Source organism: Macaca thibetana, chromosome 1 (genome assembly GCF_024542745.1).
Source record: "Macaca thibetana thibetana isolate TM-01 chromosome 1, ASM2454274v1, whole genome shotgun sequence".
In the NCBI taxonomy this organism is placed as follows: Eukaryota; Metazoa; Chordata; class Mammalia; order Primates; family Cercopithecidae; genus Macaca; species Macaca thibetana.
The window spans coordinates 131036042-131059711 of record NC_065578.1 but is presented as its reverse complement, the minus strand read 5'-3'; the positions used below and the strand labels follow the sequence as shown (position 1 = coordinate 131059711).

General features: G+C 34.1%; 1 protein-coding gene and 1 pseudogene across 1 annotated transcript; both read right to left on the bottom strand.

Annotated features, from left to right (window-relative positions):
* Positions 1 to 8916: 8916 nt before the first annotated feature.
* LOC126953410 (olfactory receptor 10R2-like) lies at positions 8917 to 9819 on the bottom strand (annotated as a pseudogene).
* A 10699-nt stretch (positions 9820 to 20518) lies between these two features.
* LOC126948230 (olfactory receptor 10R2) lies at positions 20519 to 21520 on the bottom strand. The gene has a single exon (XM_050779779.1). It carries the CDS (start codon positions 21518 to 21520, stop codon positions 20519 to 20521), a length of 1002 nt encoding a protein of 333 aa, XP_050635736.1.
* Positions 21521 to 23670: the final 2150 nt, after the last annotated feature.

The following is a 23670-nucleotide window of genomic DNA, read 5'->3' as shown; positions in this document are numbered from 1 at the left end:
CAGGCTCATGAATGAAAGGGACTTTCCTTCTCAAAGATGAGACCCTGGACTTTGAACTTTTGAGTTAACACTGGAACAAGTTAGAACTTTGGAGAACTGTTAGAAAGGCATAAATATATTTTGCAATGTTAGAAGGACACAAGATTTGGGAGGAGACAGAAATATTGATATCATTTGGATATTTGTCCCCACACAAATCTCACATTGAATTGTAATCACCAGTGCTGAAGGTGGGAGGTGTTTGGATTATGGGGGTGAACTTCACATGGCTTGGCCTATTTTTATGATAGTGAGTAATTTCTCACAAGATCTTGCCATTTCAAAATTTGTGGCACCTTCCCCCAACTCTCTCTCTACTGTCCTAGTCACATGATGTGCCCACTCCTGCTTCACCTTCCACCATGATTGAAAGCTCCCTGAGGCTTCACCAGAAGCCAAGCAGATGTCAGCACCATGCTTCCTGTAAATTCTGCAGAATCATAAGCAAAGTAAACCTCTTTTCTTTATAAATTACCCAGTCTCAGGTATTTCTTTATAGCAATGCAAGAATGTCATAATATATCACTACATTAACCAATACCATATAATTCACCTAACATTTTGATCAGGGGGTGTATTCATGTTAAATGTTCTTACACAAAAAAAGTTGGTGTTGACCTAGTTGAAAAAGTAGTATATCTGTGACCCATGCTATATTAAAAAACAATCATTGTCCTATATAAAAACAAATATTTTTTTTTTCTGAGTGAAATTGTAATTGACCTCTGTAACCCTTGTTTCAAATGTCTTTGTTAGAATTTTCAGAAAAATTTTAATGGAGTATACTTTATAAACATCTCTTGACATTAACATAATTCCAGAGCTCACAGAGATGAATAAAAACTAAATTCTGTCAAAATTTTAAAAAGAAAGAAAATTAAGAGTGTAATTGCCTTTTAGCTCCAAATCTACCTTTATTTGTCCTGATTGTGTTACTGGAGTATTTCTACTTTAGCAGCAGACATGACATTAAGCTTTTCTGTAGAAGGCATGAAGGGACACTGAAGTTAAAATGGGGTTATCTTCCCATTTCTGGCATGCTTTCATCTGCCTGGACATGCCGTGTGTGTGAAGTCTAGTAACAAGCAGGACTCCCAGTAGTGCTACCTCCCAGGTGGTACCATCATCAAAAGTATTTTCCCAGAAGGTCACAAACAGAAGCATCTTCCCATAGATGTCCCCCACCCCCAGAGTACATCTTCCCGTAGATGTCCTCCACCCCCAAAGTACACCAGAGAGTGATTTTCCAGCAAGTTCTAAAGTATAGCACTTCCTCATGGATGGCTTCCCAAGAGGACTAAGACGGCAGAATCCAGAGAGCATTACATTGATTTCAAGAAATGTTTATTAAGCTACACTTTAAAAGACAGTTTAGTACTAGTATAAAGATGAACAAATAGATTAATGGAACAAAACAGAACATTCAGAAATAAAAAACACATATGTATAGTTAATTTTCTAAAAGGCCCTCAAGGCAATTTAATGGTAGAAGAATACTCTCCAATAATAATGCATTTGGATAGAAAAGAATCTTGACATTTTTTACACCACTTACAAAAATTAACTTAAGATGAATCACATTCTGCCTATAAGAACTAATATTATTAAAAAGAACATTAGATAGAACTTTAGTGAGCTTGAATTTTTCAGAAACTTATTAAGTATGACAGAAAACACTTAAACTATAAAAGTCAAAGTCAATAAGTTGGACTTAATCAAAACTAAAGGAAACTTCTGCTCTTCAAAAGACATGGTAGAAAATTAAAAGCAAGTTACAATATAGTGAAAATATTTGCATAATATAACAAAAATATATATACCTGGAAAACATAAGGAACTCTTACATTTCAACTATGAAGACAAAGGAACCAATTCAAATATTGCAAAGAAGAAAATATGCCTCTAATTAAGGAATGGACAAAAGATCTGAAAAGGCGCTCAACTAAAACATATGTAGATGGCCAAAACACACAAAAATATATTCAGTGTCTTTAGTCATCAAAAAAAAATTTAAATTCTAACCACAATTGGATACAATTATGCATCTATTTAATATATGAAATTAAGACTAACACAGTTTGTTGAGAATGTTAAGCAACTGGTAACTCTCCTACGTTTCTGTTGGGAGTGTAAGAAAATAAAACACATTGTGTATATGTACACAATGGTACAAAAAGAATGAACTGCGAAGTTACATACAACATGGATAAACCTCAAAAGTATGCTTAGTGATAAAAAGTTAGAAAGCAAAGTGTTATTTTATTCTGATAAGATTCTTGTATTGTCAAACTAAATTCTGGCAATAGAAAGCAAATCATTGGTTTCCTGGGGCTGACGGTGGTATATGGGGCACAATAGGATGGAGCATGTGAGAAAATTTTGGGGTAATGGAAATGTTCTATATCTTTTTTCATTTTCAATATCATTTTTATAATACATTGCCTTGAGGGCCTTGTAGAAAATTATACATATGTGTTTCTATTTCTGAATATTCTTTTGTTCCATTAATCTATTTGTTCATCTTTACAGTAATACTAAACTGTCTTTTAAAGTGTAGCTTAATAAGCATTTCTTGATTTTTTTTAGGTATTTTAAAATAAATACAGACTGGATATTCTGTTGTACAACTTTTAAGACATTTGAAATCAGTAGAAAAGTTGCTTTGGGTAAGTCTGGAGTTAAAGATTTCCCTATATCTGACTTTAATAGAAAAGCATTGCAAGAAGGGATAATATAAAAAAACAAAAAATTCTCTTTTAACTTGAAATTACTTATCTGTATGAATAAGTAATAAAGTACAATACAAATATAATGCAGAAACACATTGGAGGCTGAGCCTGATGTAGGGTAGAAACTGTCACTGATACCCTTTGTTTCGGTCTTACATGCAAAGAAATGTTCTATATCTTGATCATGGTGGTGGTTACTTGTTTCTACATATATGTAAAAACATCAAAATATACACTTAAAATTTGTGTCTTTTATTGTATATAAGTTACGTCTCAATATATTTGATTAAGACATAAAACATAAACAAATGAACCTGCACCACACATATGAGCTAATACTAGAAAGCTCTAGGCACAAATATAAGGGAATGTTTCTACGATTTCAATTTAGGAAAATGTTTATTAGACAAGACACAAGAAGTACTAAATATAAAAGAAAATAATTTTAAATTTAATTAATCAAAATTCTATAAAGTTTGCCCTCATTAAAAGACACTACTTAAATAATAGAAATGCAAGTCACAGACTTGGGGAGAATATTCATAGCACGTATGGGTTCCAAACAAACTTAATTCAGAATATATAAATAATAGGATTCAATAATTTTAAAATAATCTTATGAGAAGAAGACTAAGGTAATTTACTAAAAACAAATGAATAGTCAATAGGCAAATGATAAAAGAATGTTCAACATAATTAGATATCAGGCTAATAAAAAATACAACTAAGTGAGGTACTACTTACCCTCGCTAGAATTACTAATATATTAAAAATACAGGAAAATAAAACAGGCAATTCCAAAAGTTGGAGAAAATGTGAAGCAGCTGGTAGGAAAGTTATGAGGTGTACCCATTTTGGAAAACATTTGGGAATCATATTATGGAGTTAAATGTATACCTACCTTATGACCCCAGAAGTGCTACTGCTAAACACCTAAGAGAGAGGACTAATGTCCACAGAAGATTTGTTCAAATTATGTTCATGGCAGGTTTATTTATAACAGCCAATAATTGGAATGAACCAAATGTCTATCAACAGATAAATGAATAAATACGTTTTTGCATATCCATTCAGGTGAATACATCAATAAAAAGACAAATTATTTTACATGTAGTAAGATAGATGAATCTCATAAGTGTTAGGTTTTCTGAAAGAGATTATACACACAAGAGTACATACTATAATATTACATATATCTCAAATTCAAGAAGTACAAACTGAACTATATTGATAAAAATCAATTCTGTGTTGTCTCTGGGTAGGGAGTCACCTGGAAATTCACATGAGATAACTTTTGGATGTGATGAAGATATAGTATTTCTTGATTGGTGAGGTGGTTAAATGGGTGAATATATTTGTAAAACCTCAAATAACTGATACTTAAAATACTTATATTTTTAAATGTAAACTCCTCCTTAATTAAAAATAAGGAAAAAAGTGAGTGTAAAAGGGAAATTAAAAACCCTCATGACCATGTTTTTTAAAAAACCTAATTAACAAAATACACACAAGGAACTCTAAGTATAGTATTAGAAATGATGATAAACAAAGAAGAGCAAAAGAACAACTTCTGGAAGTACTAATATCGGAAGAACAACAAGAACAACAAAAAAAAACTGCCGGTGGTAATAACTTAAAAAGTCTTTGGCTGATTTGCTATTAACCAAAACAAGGAATGTTTAGAGGTTCCAATTAACAGTTGAATACTTTCTGATGACAACACAAGAGGGAGCTCAACAGCTGCAAAACTAGGAATACTATCCTCCCCTCACAAGAGTACATGAAAACTAATCTCACTAAACATGAGTTCAGGAAAAGATCATGCCTGTATTTCATATGAAGTTATTATGACAAAAAAAAATCTTCAGCAGTGCAACATTACTATAGAGAATAGCTGTGCACCTACAGAGTGAAAACCAAGATATCCTGCCCAGGTTCTCCTTCAAATAAAGGACTTGTTGCCCCCCAGCTGATAGTAGCTCTGTCAGTAGGCAGACTTTAGCTGTCAACTTAGTCATTGTGTCAGCAACACAGACACCTTGTCCAAAGTAACAGGCTTCGTAGAGCAGACTACACCCAAACAAAATTATGCAGATTAATAAAGCCCTGGCCATCGTGGCCCAGCTCAGGACACCTCTGAATGGTCATTCCAGCTACAGAGCTCACTGTCGGGTCAGCTGAGGTTGTCACTAGGAGCGCATTGGGCTTGACCTCTCTCTGTACCCAATACTTCCCCCCACATTCCACAGGTGTTAATCTGTATAAATACATGTATTTATTAACAAATATTCTATATGCCAAGTGATCTCAGAATATGCTTCCCAGGGAACACAACTTGCAATAGCCGGGAAGATGTGACTTCAAAATCGATGAAAACTCTAACTAAATATTTCAAAATGAGGTCAAAGAAGTTAAAGAAGTGATAGAAAATACAAAATAATAGCAAAGATCAGAATCATAAACTCAGTCAAGAGTGAATAGAAGAGAAGAAGTTTTGAAAAGAGAGGGGATAGATTAGGAAGCTGTTGGAAATGAAAGAAAAATTATTTCATAAATGAAGGTTAAACTTGGAGGAACATAAGACAATAAAATTGATGGATAAGGCTATAACAGAAAAAGATACAAAAAGAGAAACTGGAGTAAAAGAAAATAATAATACTAGGGAATATAGCTCTGTAAATATATTGTTATAAAGTGTGAAGGCATGAAAATACTAATGCATGATATTAGAAGCCATGAATGTTGTTTCTGTTGGAGAATAGGTAGTGGGTAATGAAGTGTTTGGAATATTATATTTTTTGACCTATACATATTCACTTTGTGATAATTAATTGATGTGTTCATTATAATTTGTGCACTTTTCTGTGTGTTTGTGTTTTATTTAAAAGGTGTACATGGTATACTGTTCTTCTTTCATGGTTCCAATATATTTTATATGAAGATATCAATTATTTTTTTTTATTCTATGCATTTCCTATATATCCCCCTGGGGATTCTCTCTTATCTTTAGGTATCTGTGTTTCATGTTAAAGTCTTCTTCAAATGTCTGATAACTTTTGGATGTTCAAATATATTCCAGACCACAGCACTAAAAACCCTGTTTGAAGCTCTCTACACATGGGTAGACCTTGTGAACTGGTGGGCCCCTACGCAGAAGTCAGGCAAAGCAATGCTATTCATTTTGTTGAAATTACTCCTAACTTCTCATTACCTTCTCCAGAAAGAAACACTCCTGCTACCTAAGTGAAAAGTGTAAGACTGTCTGTCAATCTGGGGTCTGAGTGTTGGGAAAGAGGCTGCTGGTGCCTCATAGTATGAAACCACTCACATTTAATCCTCTGCTTGAAGTACAGCCCCTTACATTTGCCTCTGTTCTACCAAGTGTTTGAAATCAGAAGTCCTTAGTTTAACTGCCATAAAAGTTAACCTCCAATGTTAACCTGGCATGCAACAGATACAAAGCGATGTTACTCCAGTGGGAGTCGGCGGTCTAGTGCTGATCTATGAGCTTGTTGTTATAGGCTTGTAATGAGACAGGTATAGAAACTACATTACATTTTTGTTACTTACCAGTGGTAACCAACTATTATAAAATTTGATATTACTGAGACATACAAGCACACAATCAGACACATTTTTTGGAACAGAGTATAGAATAGCTCAGATGCTTTTCATTTCTTTTTTCTAGTAGTTGATTTTTATCGTATCTTACTGAAGTATTGGCCTTCTATGAAATGTAAAAAGAAACTGGTTCTTTACTGCAGATGATTTGAGAAGCACTGATGGAGAATTTGAGTTCCTTATTCAGACAGTAAACCAATCTTACTCCTCCCAATATCATCTGGGTGACCCAGTTGTGACAAGAATGTCCAGATACAGTTAGGCGTTGTGAACTGGTTGGCTTGCAGGTGTGTTTTCAACTTTCTCTCTTCCTCATACAACCATGTCAATTGTCCTTTTTATTTTTGCTTCTATAATTGTTTTGATGTCTCCCCTGTGTTGTTCTCTCCTGTTTACCTTCTTGATGATGGCTTATATGTATTTTTTAATACACCTGCTATTATTTTAGTGCATTTATAGGTAGAAATACATGTTATATCCCAAGAGGTTTATTTGGTATGTAATAAAAGATTTCACAACAAAATTCAACATCAATGTTGTTAGAAGGGTAATAAAACGCTAATAAGCTCTAAAAAGCAGTGAAGCATTTTAATTCAGCACTATGAAACCATGACAGGTCATATACACACCAATAACAATATAGTGTACTAAAATAGTTTAATTAAATTTAATTCATAAAATAAATACAACATCTACACATACCAAAATTTTAACTTAAATGAGTGTGCTTCACTGAGCATAATTCATAAGAAACCATTAATAAAACATAATAATTTGTAAAAATAGAACTGTCAATCACATTCTCCCACAACACAAAACCAAACTAGAAATAAATAACAGAAGTTATTTAAATATCAGCACGAATATAACTATAATACATAAACACTCCATTCCTAAATAATATTTGGTCAATAAATGAGAAATATAAACCCACTGGAAGAAAAAAAAAAGAACAGAAGAAAACAATGGCAATAACCAATGTTGTACTTGAAATGCCTTAATTATTTAACTATGAAAGTGAAATGAAGTAAAATGAAAATAAATAAAAATATTTAGGTCAAAAACTGGAAAAGGGAGATAAAAATAGGAACAGAGGTTATAGTTTTTAAATATAAGAAAACATTATTTGTGATTTGACACATTTTAATTTGAAAATCTAAATAAGGTTAACAGGAAAGAATACAGTTATATTATACCCCAGAAAAAAGAGGCTGCACATGAAATATGAACTTCAGTTTTATTCATTATTCTTTTACAAGAAAACTGATAATCTACAGCATAGCTAGAGAACTGCACCCAGGATAGTGAGGCATCTGAAATTCAGGTCACATAAGTTATGGAAAACGTTCAGATTGTCATCATAACTGTCTCAAACATCTGAGAATCAGGACTCAACTTACCGTATGACACAAGAGATAGAATGTGTGAAAAGCAGAGGCAAACATCAGCTGAAATGAGAGGGAATAATAGTAAGAGCTGAGTGCGATGGGAACATACATTTTGTAAGGTCAATGATGCCCAGTCAGTGGAGAAGGGTTTACTTTACAGATACTGTTGAAGAAATTTCTGTACGGGTCAGAGATCGGACCAGATGATCATCAAAGTACTTCTCTCTCAAATCTTATATACTCACTTGATAAATTTGAAATTGAGTAGCTTCCTCTTCCTAATAAATTCAGTGTGGAAAGCCATGTAGATACCTTTAGCCTGAGATGGGACAGAATGGTTAAATATTATTTTCCATTCCATTATGTAGCATAACTTCTATGTTATGTAACATAACTTCTATGTCATGTAAGAAGTGGTTCAAAGGAGCAGTCAGAAAAGCCGTTCCAAAATACCTGAAGAACTTGAAAGAAATAAAATCCTCTCAGTTATGCAAAACTTGCTTGATATGAGTTCTACATTGTATGTAGTTTCACATTTTGCACTGCTTTTACACTTTCTTTTATACTGTTTATAAGATACAAATAAAATCCCCACAACATAGAACAGGAAAATTACATTATCCCTACTTTCCATATATTAGAATTTAGACTCAGAGAAGAGTCAAAGCTTCAGTCATGACCTAACCAGTGTCCAGTTTTAAATCATCTAATTACCCATATGGTACAGTTTTCCCTGCCATGTCATACCACTAGATCTATGCCAGCTTCAGGCCTGGACTCCTCATTTTAAGCTGGACATAACCTTAAACAGAGTACAATCAGACATTTTGGTCAAACAAGACAAATATAGGGCAAAAAATGATGGCTGCTAAGACCTTTTTGAGGACTTTAAATCCAGAGGAAGAACGGAAAGAGGAGGAGAGTTATACTCTATTGCCAGATATTTTGTAATCTCTCTTAATCACAATGACTCCAGGAAGAAAATATTGCTATCTCTGCTTTACATAGAACATGTAGGCCCCAAATGTCAAACAATCCAAGGCCCTCACAGTTAGATAAATAGACTAGATAATCTCATGATTTAAATAATCGTGACACAATTGGTTTAATGGTGTCCATAATGTTCAAAAGTACTCTGATTATAGTGTCTTAAGAGAAAATCCAGACTTTCCAATCAGTTTCCGAATAGCCAGCTGCACATCTTTGTTCCTGAGGCTGTATACCATGGGATTCAACAGTGGGGTGATGATGGTATAGGTTACTGTCACCAGCCTATCTTTGCCCGAAGTATATTTGGCTGAGGGTCGCAAGTAGACAAAGGAAGCACAACCATAATGGACAATGACTACAATGAGATGGGACGCACAGGTGGAGAAGGCTTTTTGTTTGCCTTCAGCTGATGGGATCTTCAGAATGGTGTGGACAATGAAGCCATAAGAAATGCAGATAAATATCAAGGGCACAATATAGCTGTCAGCACAGGCAAGACGGATAACTGGTGAAATATCACAAAAGTAGTGGTTGACCTTGTTGGAGCCACAGAAAGGGAGGCTAAAGACCAAAGGTGTTCCCACCAGAGATATTAGGAAACCACTAATAATACAAGTTGCTACCAGTTGTCCACATACTCTCCAGCTCATGAGAATAGCATATTGCAAAGGCTGGCAGATGGCAGCATAACGATCATAACCCATCACTCCCAGAAACAGACAGTTAGTGACAGCAAAACCAAGGAAGAAGAACATCTGGGTGGCTCAACTCACAAAGGAGAGTGTCCTGAGTACAGAGAATAAGTTGATAAGCATCTTGGGCAGAATAACAATTGTGTAGAAGATTTCCGAGATAGAAAGAATACCTAGAAAGAAGTACATGGGTGTGTGGAGGCTGTGATCCAAATGAATGACCGAGTTGATGATGATGTTTCCACTCAAGATAATCAAATAGAGGCAGAGAAAGACTGCAAAGAGGACAAGCTGCAATTCCCCAAGGCTGGAGAAGCCCAGCAGTAAGAACTCAGTGATAGAGGAGGAATTGGCCATAAAGAGTTGATCGCACAGAATAAAGTCAATATGATCAGGTCCAGAGATCTTTGGAACTTAAAATTCAGGAAGACTTACCCTTATAAAGTAGCTAAGCCAGTCTTGTTTGAATGAGAAACAACAAGCATGGGAGAGAAAAAAGAATTGTAAATTTAACCAGAAGTTCTTCTAAATTGATATGCATTCAAACTGCTATTTTTCTGCTGTTGATTTTAGCAGTGAATCTGGGGACAAATGTACACGTGAAGGGTACAGTTATTTGCTCAAAAAAGCCTATCTGTTAGGTCCCCTACTTGGAGACTGTCTTGCTCCTTCCTGCCCAGGACAAGAATCATCCCTTAGTGCAGTGTATCCAGACTGTATATGCTATTACTTATTAGTCACTCAGAAGCCATCCAGTTATCAGATCAACTGTCATGGTATCACCAAGCTTGTGCTCAAGTAACCTTTATTTTCCTTAATAATGGCTCCAAAGTGCAAGAGTAGTGATGCTGATGTAATGTTATTGTTGATCTATTTTATTATTAGTTATTGTTGTTAATATCCTGCTATGCCTAATTTACAAATTAAGCTTTATCATGGGCATGTATTATAGAAAAAATTCATAGTATATTTAGGGTTCAGTACTATTCAGTTTCAGACATCCACTGGAGTCTTGGAATATATTCCCTGCAGACTAGAGAGGATTCTTGTAATCTAATGTCATAAAATCCTTTATCTATATTAATTATTATTTTCAACAGTCACATTTTTATCCTGATGACTGATACATATGTCAATAAGGGATAGCATGAACAAGCAATAGCACCAATGTCTGATAATTCACTTTTCTACACCAGTTTTTAATACCTTCTCCATCTAGAGAAACATCCATTGATCTTTGTGTTACTTAAAGAGCACAGTTCCCTTTTACAACTAATTATATAACCAATTTTTATGCATTCATTTGTTACAAATAAATTGGTTTTGAACTATTGCTATTGTTTTAGGACTGGCTTTTTGATTACTCTAGGAACTCTTACAGGATTATAGAGCTGATTTCTCCTTACAGAAAAGACATGGCTAGAACCATTTAGTTTTGCTTCAGCATTCACTTGTTGCCCATTGTTTTATGTCCTATCCTTGATGTACCTGACTTGGAGGCCCAAAAGGCTGTCATTCCAAGGAACTGTCTCTAAATTTCTGAGCAAGTGGTCTCAGATACCTTCCTTAAGGCCTCCAACATATTTATCATTGCTGGTACTGAATTATATACATTTTAATCAAAACATCCTTATTCTGTTCTACCTCTTGCTAAATGTGTTCTTTTATCTAGATTCTGTATCTCAACAAATAGTTTCAAAATACTCTTAAGCCATCTAAGCTGTAAATTTCTAAGACATGTTTAAACTCACCATTTTTCTAATCCTCCACATTCAATCTATTTTTGTTCACTTTTAGGATTCATTCTTATATTTTGCAAGTAATTATACCTTGCCTGGACTACAGTGTTATAAGTGAACTGCCCAGATTCTCTCTTCCACTCTGAGTAACCCTCCATAATAGCAGCAGAATTCTTTCTATAGAATAAATCCTATCATATTACAAAACCAACTGACTCTTAATTATCTATAAAATATTCTAGGTCTTTCACACTTTTCCCAGTTTCACCTTTTCACTCATAAGTGCCATTATAGATTCCTTCATATGTACTTCAGCAGTAAGAATTTTTACACAACCAAGTCATTTTTCATACTACTCTCTATATCTGGAAATAGTCTCTGCTTTATACTTATTGTTTTTCTGCTTCTAATTTTGTGGTCTCCTTTTACTTTTCATTTAAAATGACTTTACTCATAGAATCCTTCCTACAGTTTCCCAATCATGCTGCACCATTTTTTCTGGATTTCCTGAGTGATCACTAGAATCTTACTTGCTTTGCCACAAACTACTATTATAAGATTGTCTTTGACTCTACAAGCTGTAACTTACCATATAACAGAAACTACAACTTGAACACATACAATGATGCCCAACATATACTAAGTGCTTCAAAACCTGTTGGAAAAAATCAATGAACAATGATATCACTTTATTCTCTAAATCATTTCAAAACTCTCAAGTAGATGATATTTGATTTCAGGGATTTTCAAAACTTGTTACCTTAATATTAATCTAGCCTGTAATATTAACATTCTGCTTCAACATTTTAGGATGAAGAATCTCTCTGACATTATTCTCTGAATGCAGAGCAAAAAATCCCGTTAAAAAGTTGCTATCTTATTTATCATTTCTGATTATCAAACAGTCTCCTCCATTATCTCACTAGCTAAACTTTTTATTTTAATTTTAGAAACACTTGATTTGGGGGCTTGAAGTCCTTTACAAATAACTAAATTGCTATCAATATTTGCTGTTTTGCTTAGGCAAATGTTTAATAAAATTTTGAAATGGGACTAGAACCAGGAGTTTTATTTTCTACCTCTATATATCTTTGAATGGCCTTATCTCTAAACTTTATAAATGAAGAATATACACCATGCATTTGACCAAAACAGGGTCCTCACTGACATTCTTCCTGATACATCATCTATGACTTTCCATTGTCCATATATCCTTTCTTGGAGTGTTTTCTCACTTACAGGCTCATCCCCAGTATTAATAGCGACAAAGTATGCAAAGAAAGTTGATGCACCTGAAAGAAAAGTAAGGTCATATTACTCAATATCTACTCTATAACTCCTACCCCATCAACCATCTGTTCTTTCAAACTCATCCTTGGAACCTATGTGGAAACTAATAGTGAAAAATAAAATTTGATATGGAAATCTTTGACTTTACTTAACTCAGTCTAGGATACTGCTTTAAATAACTGGTAAATAGGAGATAGTGACATGAGTTTGGAAGGGAAGACATCACAGGTTAAAAGAAAAGATTGGAAAAATGAGAAAGAGGGAAAAAAGTAAAGAAGAAAAATAGAGTAACTAGATCACCTTCTTAACAAGTAGAAATTGTGAATTGATATTTTCACATTATGCTGCTTAGTAACTCTTCATCTATAGGTAAAGTCAGAATTCCTTAAGCTGAGCATCTGATTCTCTGTCTCACGTACATCTACAATCTAATCCTCTAAGTTTTCATCACACGGGAATTGTACTGAAATACTTACAGTTTCCTTTATATGCTCTTGTGTCTCAAGATTCCACTGGGAGAGAGACAGAGAGAGAGAGAGAGAGAGAGAGAGAGAGAGAGAGAGAGAGAGATCTCAGCCTCCAAAATCATTTCCCCTTCATATGTGGCCCACTCATTCCTCACATTTTTAGAGTCATCAATTATTGAACTTTCTCCAATATGTCTACGGAGGGTAGGCTGTTCCCTTCTTAGTAATCTAAAGCTTGTCTAGTATGTCTTCATCAAAATACTCAACATGTTATACCTAATTTTTTTCCTATTGGTCTCTCAAATAGAATTAAGAGCCTCAAGGATAAATGCCTCATCTTATTCCCTTTGTATCTTCAACTTTATCCAATATTTAAATAAATGAGATATGGATACTTGATGCATAAATGTCTATTAATGAATTAGTAATAATTCCAATTAGTTTATTTTGTAGTAACTTGGTTTCCTTAAGAGGCCTCTTAAGTGAGAAACACTTCTGTGTTCCTCATACATTGTATGTTTACTGTAACTTTTTTATTCTTCCTTTCTAAGACTAATACTACCACCACCCTATGAAATAATCAAGACTTATCCTGGGTCTCTGCCTTTGTCTTGGCCTTGGTCTCAATTTTTATCCTCATTTTTTTCACTATTCAGCTTTTCTTTCTGTCATTTGGCCACAATTTTGATTTTTTATTACTAATAACTGGGGATAAACAGATCACTAGCTCCTGGAAAAACTCAACAATTTTTAAATTTGAAATACAAATAAATGACTGTCACTGGTCTTCTTAATAAAAAAATCAAGTTCTCTAAATAAAAATTAAAATTTACTTTTCTTTAAATCAGAGTTCTAGTGCCTTGTAACCTGCCAGTTTATTCATTCTCAGGCATCTCCTAGAAACTTCTATAAAGAGTTGCTAGGTGAAATTTGCCAAAATTGTCTTCCCTGTCATGATGTCTCAGGGTTCTGCTTCATCTTTCAGGAACTCCCAAGACCAAAATAAGAAAACAGCATTACTCCACAGAAAAATGTTACCTGTGCCTTTTCTCCATGGTTACTTTAGGTAATGCCTCAATGGGTGTCATCAATGGCCTTTCCTTTTTACATTAACCATGGTCTCAATGCCTTGGTTGGTAAGTGAGCTCACCACCTCCACAGGGAGTAATTAACACATTGTGCCCAATACGTGTCCATATTTTTTCTAATTAGTGTGTGGAACCATGATAATATGCTATGAGAATTCATTGGCCAAAGGAAAAGCCCTATTATTCATGGGAATTCGTTGACTTCCTCTTAGAAATTCTCTAAGGAGTCAGAGATGTGGAGGTTCTCCAGGTATCATTTGTTAAAATATACATCAATGAAACCATCTCTTTCGAATTTCCCTGTATAGTGCCTCTAGAGTTTCATTCTGAAGTTGAAGAAAAAGTATTCTTCATATTTTTATGCCTCTACATATTCCTATTTCTGAAAACTAGAAGAGAGGAAAATGTAAAGAATAGAGGACATAATATTAGAATGGCAGAATCTTTCAGATACATTAGAAACAGGTTTGCTTCTGGAATACAATGTGAATTTGGTAAATATTTCCTCAGTATATGAATATGAATACAGTTTGGATTATAGAGAAAAATGTGACAGTGACTTCATGTAGGTTTTCACAAAACCTGTCAGCTTTCTCCCCATTTCAGCTCATATATCGATTCTTTCTAACAGTGAGTCCATCCACTTGGGCTGGAAATGGGTCAAATGCTAGACACGCATGGAGGTCTCTCTTAGGTACTCATGAGAACTGCTCTTGTGTAAGTCACGTCCCGCATGTTCTCACTTATAAGTCAGAGCTGACAGTAAGAATACATGGACACAGTGAGGGGAATAACACATACTGGGGCCTTTGGTGTGGGGGTGGAGGAAGGGAGAGCATCAGAATAAATAGCTAATGCATCTGGGCTTAATACCTAGGTAATGAGTTGATGGGTGCAGCAAACCACTATGGCACATGTTTACCTATGTAACAAACCTGCACATCCTGCACATGGATCCCAGATCTTTAAATTAAATTAATTTTTTAAAAAAAGATGCTGCAGGGATGAGAAAGTAAGAGAAAAGCCCAAGTGATTAACCCAGATGGGAACTTTTGGTGGCTTCTTCCTTCCCCTGAATCCATAAAGGATGAGTGACTACTTGGACCAATAAATTATAATAAATGTAAGACTATATCCATTTATTAACCCTGGTCTCCAAAGTCTAGTAGCTGCTATTATGGTGAGTTGAATCATCCACTTTTGTACCCTGGCAACCATGTTTTGAGGAAGCCCAAGCAGCCCTTGGAGAATATGGAAAGATATGGAAAGAAACCAAGGCTCCTGGCCAATAGCCCCAGCTGAGCAAAGAGCCAGTAGCCAACATGAATAAAACAGGCACATGAGTGAGCAATCTTGAAGGTAAATCCTTCAGCCCCAGTTGAATCATTCAACCTGATGGCACAAAGAACAGATTCTAGCTGTCCCCACTGAGTCCTACCAAAATTATAGACTTGTGTGCAAAATAATTACGGCTCATTTAGGTAACTAAAGTTTTAGATAGTTGATTATGCAGCAGTAAATAATGAGAACAGAATTTGGTATCTAAAGGCAGGGTGCTGTTATAATCAACATTTAAAATATTTGGCATTAATTTTGCCAAAATTAATATATAATATTAATATAATAATTTTAATATAATTAATATATAAATATATTATATATAATATATATTAATATATTAATATATTATATTATTATATATTAAATATATTATATATAATATATAAATATATTATATTAAATATATTAATTATATTAATATAATAATATAATTAATTTTGCCAAAATTAATATATAATATTAATATAATATTAATATATTAATATATATTAATATTATAATATTATATTTATATAATATTATATTAATAATATAATAATAATATATAATATTAATTAATTATTAATTATATAATATATCAATTATATAATTATATTAATATAATTATAATTAATAATTATATTAATATTATATTATTAATATATTAATATTATATTAATAAATAACCCATAAGGGCTTAAGAAGTATAAATAATCCATAAGGGCTTAAGAAGTCTCTTACTAAAAGGTGAAAGGATCATGAGGTAACTTTTGGTAAGGCTTTGAAGCACAGAGAGAAAAATGTTTGAAGGACAGAGAGGAAACTATTATTAGAGTTGGTAAAACATGGACACTTATTATCCATCGCTGGAAAGTTTGGCAGCAGGGCCACATGCTACAGCCTGGAAAATAGACTATTTAGTAATCTCATTGTCTTCCCGGGGAAATTTCTAGGAAGATTATAGAAAATACCAATCAATGACAAAATATGAAGAGAATAGAAAGTAGGATACTAGAGGAAGGGAAGAGTAGAAAAGGGGAAGGATAGGTGGAGATTTGCTAAAGGGATACAAAATTACACCTAGATAAAGGAATAAGTTACAGTGTTCTATACACTGTAGGATGAATATAATTAAAAATAATATATAGATTCAAATTACCAGAAGGAGGGCGTTGAACATTTCCAACACAAAGAAATGATAAATGTTTGAGATGATGATATGCTAATTACTTTGATCTGATCCCTATACATTATTCATATCAAAATATTACTATGTACCTAAGGAATATGTGCAATTATTATTTGTCAATTAAAAAGCACATAATTTTTTAAAGTTTCTTAAGTTTCTGAGGATTTGGAGGAAACAGAAAGAAACAAAACTTGGGTTTGTGAATAAAGATGTTTCTCATGCACAGTCTCTCTCAACAAAGACTCTCAAGCACAAAAAGGCTTCAAGAAAGAAAGCAAATCCAAGGTACTATCAGGAAACCAATGCCTCAGGGTAAACATCTTAAGAATGTAGTTGTAATACCTTTTGTTAGAACTCAGAAATATTTTAAGCTATACCCAACAAGATTTATAAATATCCTAAGGACCTGAATCCTTAAACAATAAGTCTTTTTAATAATCTTAAGGGAATTGCCATACAACAGTTATTAATACTACTACCTCACAAGTGACCCATAATAAAGAAATGAATATGGATGTGACTTTTATTTAATGGAATTAATTTATAGATGGAAACATAAGAAACTCACCAAGTTTTAAAAAAGACATTCTATCAACTTGTGCTAAAGACTACAGCGCAAACAGTAATGAATAGAGCTTTGGACCCTCAACTTCTTCCATGGAGGTACCAGACTGAGAAATGACATGTCTGCAAATTATAGCTATGTCTTGTGGATAAAAAAGGATGATCAGAAAGTGGGGAAATGGCATCACAGGTTAGATCTAAGAGTCATGGAATTCATTCACAGAAAATAGGTCTGGCAACATGTGTCCAGATGAATTTGAGAATTTCCTCCTTTTTCAAAAGGGAATGTCCATTGCTATTATCCTGTGCCCATCACATCGTTGTCTTTTTGGGTGTCAGGGTGTCAGGAGCAGACAACCTGCTGGTATTATGCCTTAAAAGACTAGCAGCTTCCTCTTTCTGTTCCTTGGAACATTTAATCTTTGAAACCAGTCATGATGGTGTGAGAAAGTTTATAGAACCCCATGGAAAGGGCCACATGGAGAGAAACTGACTCACAACCTATAGCCCTGACTCAGCTCTACTACAGATCAGCACCATTTTGCTAGCCGCGTAAATGAGCCCAATGGAAGTGGGTCCCTCAGTTCTAGTTGAGCAGCTCAGTTGACATTGTATGGAGTTGAGACAAGCCAATCATAAGCCCTCTCCCATTTAAGAGATTAATGAGCAAATTAAATTATCATTGTTATTGTTAATTACTGTTTTGGGGGACATAAATATTGCTACACTTTCATGTGTAGTTTCAGATGTTTTACTTAGCTATACCAAGCAGTCATTTATTCAACTAAAGTTAAGAGACATGTATAAGTTATCTTCTGAATGTCAGGGATATAGAAGACATTTAGGAGAAGTTAACATAATGGTATAGTAAATTACTTCCTTTCACATTGCTGATTGCCTATTAGAGAGAATAAGATATGTACATAATCAGCTCAATATGTCAGAGCTCAGTAGGAAGTATAAGTAAAGCTTACATTGCTATGGTGTTTTGAAGAATGGAAACCATCAATACTTCATGAAATAGGTGAAAATCAAAAAAAAATCTTTGATGGTGGACATTAGACAAAGAAGGAGATAATCTTTTCAAATAAGAAATTGTTTCTTAGGCGAGCACAGGACCATTCTCCATAGGACTCCACCGTATAAGCTGTAAGTAAAGGAATGTGGTGCACAGAATGGCAAATTTAGGTTTATCTTCTACTGCCTTTTTAATTAATGATGGCTATATATAGTACGATGATGGCAAACAAGGCCATTTTGTCAATGCAAGTTATTTTTCTGTAGTTTATTCTACTATTTATTATTACAATCCCTTTTAAGCATAATTTTAACTCTTTCGTGTTTCTACTAATAATAAAAGGAATTCAAGAGACCTATACGCCAGGATAGTAGGAAACTAGAGTCTTAAAGTAAGATACAAAACAATTTTTTTAATCACATTCATGTCAGCAAGCTGCAGAAAATATTCTATATGTTAGTTTTGGACACAAAAATCAGCTACTTTTTATGAAAGTTGATCAAGATGTTAAGTGTAGTTTATTTTTGAAACTTCCTGCTTAAGTATCATTTCTTTTCACAGTATAGAATTTAGTTTTCCTATTGTATACATATTCTATATTTAAAAACCTCAAATGTTAGACCGCACAGTAGCTTCTCCTAAATTTTTAATGAATGTGACATAAAATAGCAATACTCTAGTTAATTGAATATGCTATCTTGAACAAGATAGTTTCTCTGTTTACTTTGTGGTAAATTTCTCTCAATGTGATATTAAAAAGGAAATTAAATCCATTAAAGAGATCTAGAAGACAGCAGCAGGGGTGTCTATTAGTCTATCCTGCTGTTATAATAAAACTACAAAGCATGTAAACTCTGTGGCATGATGATATACATAATCTTTCAATCAGGTAAAAAAAGTTACAACAAATTGTTAAAAGTGAAAAAGAAAAGATAAAATGATGAAAGCAAATTTAAATGGATTATATGACTTTGGTCATGAACAAGTACTCCCATGAATTGGATTGAGGGATGGACTTTGTATACGATGTAAACCCCTTAGATTGTAAGCAAGTTTTTTTTTTTTCCTGTATATGTGCACGAGGAGAGTTTCATGTATTAGATACATAGCTTTCAACAGATTCTCAAAAAACCATGTGCTGCAAAATGTGATCTAGAGTGATTAAGGTAATTATTTACGGCTATACCACTGGTCAGGCCAACTATTTGACTCTGTATACAGAGAGTAATTTTATGAACTAAATATTTACCAATAAACACCATTATAACACCTTAATCTATAGGAAAAACAGGCAACAATGTCATAAAAGGCAGTTTTTCTTAGTTTCAGTTGAGGCACAAAAGCTGAGAGAATAGAATGTGTGAACTACTCTTTAAAAATAAACATTTTGAGAAAAAAGGAGAGGAAATATAATCTTTGGAGTAAGCTCTTGGATTTCTTAACGTTTTATCTATCCCCAAGAGTAGAAAACTGCTTCAAGATATTGATATATATCTGTTGGAGACAAAGGAACACAGTTGATTGGTATCTGAGCTCACCTGAGAAATCTAAATGTAGAAATCTGCAGTTATTGGCCTGAAATACCAGTACACAGAGAAAGATATCTGAACTTCAACTGACTGTGGGTAGCAAGGATTGTCAAAATTTTCTTTTGGATCACTTATTGACCATTTAGGAGAAATTCTCATTGGAGAATCACTTAAAAATAACATTTTGTCCAATAAGAACTTTGGAAAACATGGGACCCAGATGAATGTTGAAACCTCAGAATTAAGAGGAAAATTTACAAGCTGTCAGCTAGAGGCAGATTCAACCATATCACAAGAAATGTGGTAGAAGCTCCAAGTAAGGAATTATTTCAGCAGCCAGGAAAGCTCCCTGCATGAGAAAGACTCAGTGTGCAACATCTGAAAGCACTATTGCCAGAACATGACAGTGACAATCAAGAAAGACGTTCCCTCCACCTATCCCTCCCCCCACAGTGTAATGCTTGAAGGACCAGTCACTGAAATAAGTAGAGAGAAAAGTGTTTGCTGAAAGAGCTAATACATAAGTCAACCTTCATTGCTACCAATGAAGGCTCCCCAATTCAAAAATCTACACCCAGAAAAGGCAGAAATTTTAGCTTTAAATTAAGTTTTAATTTTCAATTATCACAGTGAACTGGGCATTTAAATTTGAGGAGCTCCCTGAGATTCCATATGAGAAAATGAAAAACATTAGCCTGTGGATTAAATTTAAAGAAACTGTAAGGAGAAAAACATATTTTATGACATGCATCTTAAGGACTCCTATTATTTCAAAGAATTTTTTACAGTTATAATATGCATGTGATAAAAAGGCATTATTTATTGAGAAATCAAAAACGTAATAATATTTCAATTCTATAATTTTAGAGAACCTTTCTTGCCCAACACTTTTCTGATAGCAAGTTGGACATCCTTGTTTCTGAGGCTATAAACCACGGGGTTTAGTAATGGAGTGACAATAGTGTACGTCACCGTTACCAGCCTGTCTTTGTTGGACACATAGTTTGCCGTAGGCCTCAGGTAGATGAAGGAAGCACAGCCATAATGAACAATAATAACAGTGAGGTGAGAGGCACAGGTGGAAAACGCTTTCCGTCTGCCCTCAGCTGAGGGAATCTTCAGGATAGTCCTCAGAATACAGAGATAAGAAACACAGATGAACAGAAAGGGAACCACAAGTACAAGAACCCCACAAATGAATATCAAAAATTCATTAACATCTGTGTTGGTACAAGCCAGACGAATAACTGGTGAGATGTCACAGAAGTAATGATTGACCTTGCTGGCACTACAAAAAGGGAGGCTGAAAACTAAATTTACTACTGTAAGAGAGGCCAAGAAGCCTCCAATTGCACAGGCAGCTGCCAGCTTTCCACACACCTGCCAGCTCATAAGAATGGGGTAGTGCAGAGGGTGACAAATGGCAGCATAGCGATCATAACTCATTAGACCCAATAGCAGGCAGTTGGTAATGGCAAAACCAAGGAAGAAGAACATTTGAAGAGCACAACAGGTGAAGGAGATTATCCTGGCCACAGAAAGTAGATTGACGAGCATCTTGGGTAGAATGACAAAGGTGTAGAAGGTCTCAGATGTTGACAGAATGCCAAGGAAGAAGTACATGGGTGTGTGGAGGCTTTTATCCAGGTGGATGACGCTGATAATGGTGACATTGCCACTAAGAATGGCTAAATACAGAAAAAGAAAAACTACAAAGAGGGCCAGTTGAATTTCACCAAGGCTGGAAAAACCCAGTAACAGGAATTCAGTGACCATGGTGACGTTTTCTGCCAAGATCTGCAAAGAGGGAAAGAAGTAAAATATATTCAGGTATGTGAATATAAGAATTTGGGGCATGCAGTCCTTTGTTCCTTTCTGGAGGTGACAAAGAATAATCTTGCCTTTTACTAGCCTTTTCCAGTTCCTAGCTACCTCTCATGTTCATTGGTTCATGGTCCCCTTCTTCTATCTTCAAAGTCAACAAAGTTACATCTTTTCTCTGACTTTCTGATTCTCTCTCCCAATTTTAAGAACCCTTATGATTACTTTGGGCCCTCCAGAATAATACAGGATAATATCTCTATTTTACTGTCAGTTGACTTTCCTTCTGCAACCTTGATTCCTCTTGCTTGTATAATCTAACATATTCTCAGATTCTAGTGATTAAAACATATATATCTTTGGGAGCTCATTATTTGGCCTACTACAACAAGCAACAAACAATCTAAAAATGATATTAAGAAAACAATTCAATTCACAATATCATTTTTAAAAAGCTTAGATTTAACAAAAAAAAGTGTGAGACATATACAGAGATCTCTTTCAAACATTGTTGGGTTAAATTATAAAATATGTGACTAAGTGAAGAACACCCATGTTCATCAGTTTAAAGACATAATAAAATAAAGAGCAATTCTGACCAAACTGGTCTATGTAGTCAACATAATTCTTAACAAATCCCAGCAGGTCTTTCTTCTAAAGACTGATAAGATGATTATAAAATTTATATGAAAAGAAATCAGAATTGCCCAAATGTGTCTAGCTTAATCACTAAATAGAGGCATTCAGAGCATTGTGATCCATTTAATAGTCACCATTTTAGTCCTACTCTAGGATCTTTAAGTGTTTCTGGAACACATCCCAGCTCTCTGAAGATTGTTGATAGAAATAATTGTAAGTTGAGTATTTGCATTCTCAGGCTGATAACTTAGTAATGCCCAGTTATATTTGTAATCATAATTAAAATAACCATAAACACATTTTACAAAAGAAGATATTATATACCTGAACAGAGAGTTGGGAGACAGGTTCTGTTGAGCTCAATATAGATGGACTGAGTTAAGTTAGTATCACTTATTCCCCACTTTGAACAACAATAATGTAGACATTCAAGAAAAATAAGCAAAGAGATTGTGACTAATTATCTGTATTTATATGCAGAATAAGTATTTTCTAAAGTGACTAGAACTACCCTTATCACCTTTCTTCTTTCCTTACGCATCATCTTTATCTGTAGACACAGCATGCCTTAAATAAAACATGGTCCATTGTAGAGTTATTGAATTCTGACACATAAACTGCTTTTAGGAAAAACTTTGTGTATGGTTTATGAAAAAATGAAAATTGAGGTTTGAAACTTACAATAGTTTTTTTCTGTAGTAAAAAGTCAAAGCAATGCAGTATACTTTTGATTTTCTACTAACAGTTAATTAAATCTTAGTATAAGAGAAGACAAGAACACTTTTTAGTCAGGTAGAATCCCATTAAATAAAATTAGCTTATATGAAATTTACTCTAATTGCTGCATGTAAATCTCCCCTCAGGTTCTAACAAGTAGAAATAAGAATCTCTTCTCTCTGTCAATAGTTAATTTTGCTGTGCAGAAGCTCTAGTTTAATTAGCTCTCACTTCTGAATTTTTGTTTTTGCTGGAATTGCTTTTGGGAACTTAACTAAAAATTCCTTGCCAAGGCTGATATTGAGAATAGTATTCCCCAGGTTTTCATCTAGGATTTTTAGAGTTTGAGGTTTTACATCTAAATTTTTAATACACTTCAAGTTAATTTTTGCATATGGTGAAAGGTGAGGGTCCAGTTTCCCTCTTCTGCGGATGGCTAGCCAGCTATCCCTGCACCATTTATTGAATAGGGAGTCCTTTTTCTATTGTTTGCTTTTGTCAGCCTTGTTGTAGATCAGATGGTTGTAGGAGTGCAGCTTGCTTTCTAAGTTCTTTATTATGTTCTCTTGTCTATGTGTCTGTTTTTGCACCAGAACCATGCTGTTTGGGTTACTGTAACATTATAGTATAGTTTGAAGTTGGTTAGTATGATGCTTCTTTCTGGCTTTGTTCTTTTTGATTAGGTTTACTTGGGCTATTTGAGCCCTTTTTTGGTTTCATATGAATTTTATAATAGTTTTGCTAATTCTGATAAAATTACATCGGTAGTTTGATAGGAATAGCATTGAATCTATAAATTGCTTTGGACAGTATGGCCATTTTAACAATAT

Coding starts and splice junctions, on each gene's coding strand:
- LOC126948230 (XM_050779779.1), bottom strand. CDS start 21,520: ATGCCCCAAATTCTTATATTCACATACCTGAATATATTTTACTTCTTT.